Source organism: Piliocolobus tephrosceles, unplaced genomic scaffold (genome assembly GCF_002776525.5).
Source record: "Piliocolobus tephrosceles isolate RC106 unplaced genomic scaffold, ASM277652v3 unscaffolded_17967, whole genome shotgun sequence".
Lineage (NCBI taxonomy): Eukaryota > Metazoa > Chordata > Mammalia > Primates > Cercopithecidae > Piliocolobus > Piliocolobus tephrosceles.
In genome coordinates this window covers 919-5,682 of record NW_022299828.1, presented here as the reverse complement: position 1 = coordinate 5,682, position 4,764 = coordinate 919, and the positions used below count along the sequence as shown (strand labels likewise).

The 4,764-nt window shown below is 36.6% G+C and overlaps 1 protein-coding gene across 1 annotated transcript; it reads left to right on the top strand.

Moving 5' to 3' along the window:
• Nucleotides 1–464: 464 nt before the first annotated feature.
• Nucleotides 465–2,205, top strand: LOC111533130 (zinc finger protein 479-like; the record flags this gene model as incomplete). The annotated part of the gene is given in 3 exon segments (XM_026450341.1): nucleotides 465–1,599; nucleotides 2,111–2,134; nucleotides 2,137–2,205. Coding segments are annotated over 3 exon segments (1,228 nt in total), but the record flags the coding sequence as incomplete, so codon positions are not given.
• Between the last annotated feature and the right edge of the window lie 2,559 nt (nucleotides 2,206–4,764).

The following is a 4,764-nucleotide window of genomic DNA, read 5'->3' as shown; positions in this document are numbered from 1 at the left end:
CTGCAATTTTGTATTTATTTTTCAGTTGAAAGACTTCTTCATATTTCCTCTTACTGGTCAGTAACTACTTTCTACGCCTATTGTCTGTCCATGGTACTGCAGTCTTTCTGCTGTTGTAACATTCACTTTTTATCTCAAAAGACTTAAATCTGTCATTAAAGACACCATGTTCTTCTGTTGGGGATGAGGAAGGGCTGTGTTGAGTAAATGTAGCAGACTTTTCTATCTATAAAGCTCTTGACATTGTGCTCACATGGTGCACACACTTTCTAAATTTCTAACAAAGGTATTTTGATTACTATGATTCTGTTACATTTATACATCTATGAAGGAATTATGGCCTGTGATGTTTTGATATGCCATTTTGCTAATGTACCTTATATAATTTTATATATTCGATTTGTAAAGTGTATTTATCTGAGTCCAGTAAGTAGAGTAACTTGTGATTTTTATGTCTTTCAGTTATGTGTTCTCATTTCACCCAAGACCTTCAGCCACAGCAGGGCATAAAAGATTCACTCCAAAAAGCAATACCAAGAACATATGAAAAATGTGGAAATGAGAATTTACAATTTAAAAAATGCTGTAAAAGTGTGGGTGAGTGTGAGGTGCACAAAGGAGGTTATAATGATATTAACCAATGTTTGTCAACTACCCAAAACAAAATATTTCAGATTCATAAATGTGTCAAAGTCTTTGGTAAATTTTCAAATTCCAGTAAGCATAAGACAAGACATACTGGAAAGAATCATTTCAAATGTAAAAAATATGGCAAAGCATTTTGCATGCTTTCACACCTAAATTAACATCAGGTAATTCATACTAGGGAGAGGTCTTACAAATGTGAAGAATGTGGCAAATCCTTTAACTGCTCCTCACACTGTACTACACATAAAAGAATTCATATTGGAGAGAAACCCTACAGATGTGAGGAATGTGGCAAAGCCTTTTGCTGGTCCTCAAACCTTAGTAGACATAAGAGAATTCATACTGGAGAGAAACCCTTCACATGTAAAGGATGTGGCAAAGCCTTTAGCCGGTCCTCAGCCCTTAAGAAACATAACCAAATTCATACCAGAGAGAAACCCTACACATGTGAAGAATGTGGCAAAGCCTTTAGGCACTCCTCAGCACTTACTAACCACAAGAGAATTCGTACTGGAGAGAGACCCTACAAATGTGAAGAATGTGGCAAAGCCTTTAGCTTTTCCTCAACCCTCACTGACCACAAGAGAATTCATACTAGAGAGAGACCCTACACATGTAAAGAATGTGGCAAAGCCTTTAACTGCTCCTCTAGCCTTATGCAACATAAGAGAATTCATAATGAAGAGAAACCCTACACATGTGAAAAATGTGGCCAAGCCTTTAGGTGTTCCTCAACCCTCACTGACCACAAGAGAATTCATACTGGAGAGAGACCCTACACGTGTGAAGAATGTGGCAAAGCCTTTAACTGCTCCTCAACCCTTAAGAAGCATAAGAGAATTCACACTGGAGAGAAACCCTACAAATGTGAAGAATGTGGCAGAGCTTTTACATGGCATTCAAATTTTGCTACACATAGGATACGTCATACTGGAGAGAAACCCTACAAATGTGAATAAAGTGGCAAAGTCCACCCTCAGGCCTTATAATACATAAAATAATTTATACTGGAAAAAAAACACTACAAGTGTAGAGAATGTGGTCAGGCCTTTAACCAGTCCCAAACCTTAATTGAACATAAGAGAATTCATATTAGATGAAAATCTTATAAATGTAAGTAACAAAACCTTTGACTAACGCTTAAACTTAATAAACCTAAGAGAATTTATTGAAGAAAGAATTTTTTTGAGATGGAGTCTCACTTTGTCACCCAGGCTGGAGTGCAGTGGCATGATCTCACCTCACTGCCATCTCTTCCTTCTGGGTTCAAGTGATTCTCCTGCCTCAGCCTCCTGAGTAGCTGGGATTACAGGCGCCCACCACCACACTGGCTGATTTTTTATTTTTAGTAGAGACGGGGTTTTGCCATGTTGGCTAGCCTGGTCTCGAACTCCTGACCTCAGGTGATCCATCTGCCTCAGCCTCCCAAAGCCTAAGAGAATTTATATTAGACCCTAGAAAGGTAAAAAATGTGACAAAACCTTTAAGCACACTCAGGTCTTACACAATATCTTATAATTCATTCTAGAGAGAAACCCTACAAAAGCAAAGAATGTGGTAAAGCTTTTAACTAGTCTTGAACCCTTATTATACATAATTAATACTGAAGAGAAACCCTACAATAAGGAATATGGCAATGTTGTTAAAAAGTCTTCAAACCTGAACAAATGTAAGGTAATTGATACTGGAGAGAACCACTGCAATTGTAGAAAAAAATGTGGCAAAGCCTTTAACTGGTTCTCCATCCTAATTAATCTAAAAATTTTATACTGGAGAGAAACTCCACACACATAAAAAATGTGACAGAGCATTTAACCACATCTCAAACTTTTCTAAAAAAGAGAAATCATGCTGGTGAGAAACTCTAGAAATGTGTTCAATGTGGCAAAGCCTTTAAATGGTAGTCATACGTTATGGTAGGTAAGACAATTTTTACTGAAGACAACTCCTACAGATATGAAGAATGTGGCAAAACTTTTAACAAATTCTCATATGACACAGGAAAGCATTTCTACTAGAGAAAAATTGTACAAAGAATGTGAAAAGTCATTAATATCAGCTCACATCTTAGTATCAAAGTTTATACTTAATAAAAGCATTATAGGTCAGGTGTGTTGGCTCATGCTTGTAATTCCAGCATTTTGGGAGGCCAAGATTGGTGGATCATGAGGTCAGGAGTTCAAGACCAACCTGACCAATGTGGTGAAACCCCATTTTTACTAAAAATACAAAAATTAGCCAGGCCTGGTGGCATGCACCTGTAATCCCAGCTACTCGGGAGGCTGAGGCAGGAGAACTGCTTGAACCTGGGAGGCGGAGGTTGCAGTGAACCTAAATAGAGCTGCTACACTGCAGCCTGGGTGACAGAGCAAGACTCCATCTCAAGATTTCAGAAAATGTAGGCCTTTAAAGTAAAAACTATTTATTCTGAATACATACAAACATAAAGAGGATTGTTGTACCTTTACTTGCATTATAGATTTTATTATACACGTTTTATATTAAAGGAAAAATCTGAAGCAGTTAAACTGGTGAAGCAGACACCAGTTTATACTAAATTCTTTTTGCAGGTCTAGTAAATGGGGAAAATATGTTTAATTAAAAATTGTCTACATAAACATTTGAGGATTCACAGTAAAAAGAATAAAGGCACTGAAACTTCAGACATTACACTAAATCAGAGTGTTGAGTGTAAAAGAGATCCAAATATATTTTTTTAAAAGTAGATTTTTTTTGGAGATTTATAATTATCTTTGAGGTTATGCTTCTTTTTCTGTAAAACAAAATTACATTTTCTGAAAAGCAAATAATAATGTAACTCAAGTCTCAGATTACTTCGTGTTGATTCTTCCCATTGTTTAAGTATTTCATCAATTGTTGCATCAGAGATATGAGAGATTTTTTTTCCATGTACATTTATGTAATAAAATGCAATAAATTTTAAAAATGTTTGACGATTATGTGTGATCTTAATTTTTAATTAAACAAAGTTGTTTTTAATGTGTTAAAACTATTGTGGTTTGAATGAAGTGGAAATTTACCATCAACATTAATGTGTCCCATTTTACTTAAGGTTCTAAGTGAACAATGGTGACAATATACTATTTGGTAATGTAGGGGAATGGCATCTCTAGTAATTTCTCTTTTGCCAGTGTTTTTTGTTTGTTTGTTTTGAGACGGAGTCTTGCTCTGTTGCCCAGGCTGGAGTGCAGTGGCATGATCTTCGCTCACTGCAACCTCCACCTCCTGAGTCCAAGCGATTCTCCTGCCTCAGCCTGCCAAGTAGCTGGGACTACAGGCATGCGCCACCATACCTGGCTAATTTTTGTATTTTTAGTAGAGACGGGGTTTCACCATGTTGGCCAAGCTGGTCTTGAACTCCTGACCTCAGGTGATCCACCCACCTCGGTGCCCTAAAGTGCTGGGATTATAGGCGTGAGCCACCACACCTGGCCCTCCAGTGGTTTTAAACTGTAAATAAGTTGAATAATTTTGTTCTCATAGGTCAAGTTTGTATTCTTATTTACCTTATTTTGATTTTTAAAAATGTTTGTGGGTAGATTGTGTGGCATACACACGTATGGCATATATGAGATATTTAAACATGGACATACATTATTTAATTATCACAGCAGAGTAAATGAGGTATTCATCACCTTGAGCATATATTTATCCTCTATATTACAAACAATCCCATTATATAGCTTTAGTTATTTCAATATGTGAAATTCAATTATTAACCACAGGGCCATTTTATGATCATAAAAGTTACATGAGTATAATTAATATCCATACATTTCTGAGTCTTGATTAAATAGTTTTAAAAGTTTGTTTTATATGTTTTTTGTACATGTGGCCTCTCTGCTGACAAAAAAAAAAAAAACAGACTTTTAGTTTTGATATACATGGAGTTACATATGCAAATATATTACTCGAAAGATATATCAGCCTGGCACAGTGGCTCAGACCTGTAATCTCGAAACCCCATCTCTACTAAAAATACAAAAAATTAGCTGGGCGTGGTGGTGCGTGACTGTATTCCCAGCTACTAGGGAGGCTGAGGCAGGAGAATCGCTTGATCCTGGGATACAGAGGTTACAATGAGCTGAGATGCCA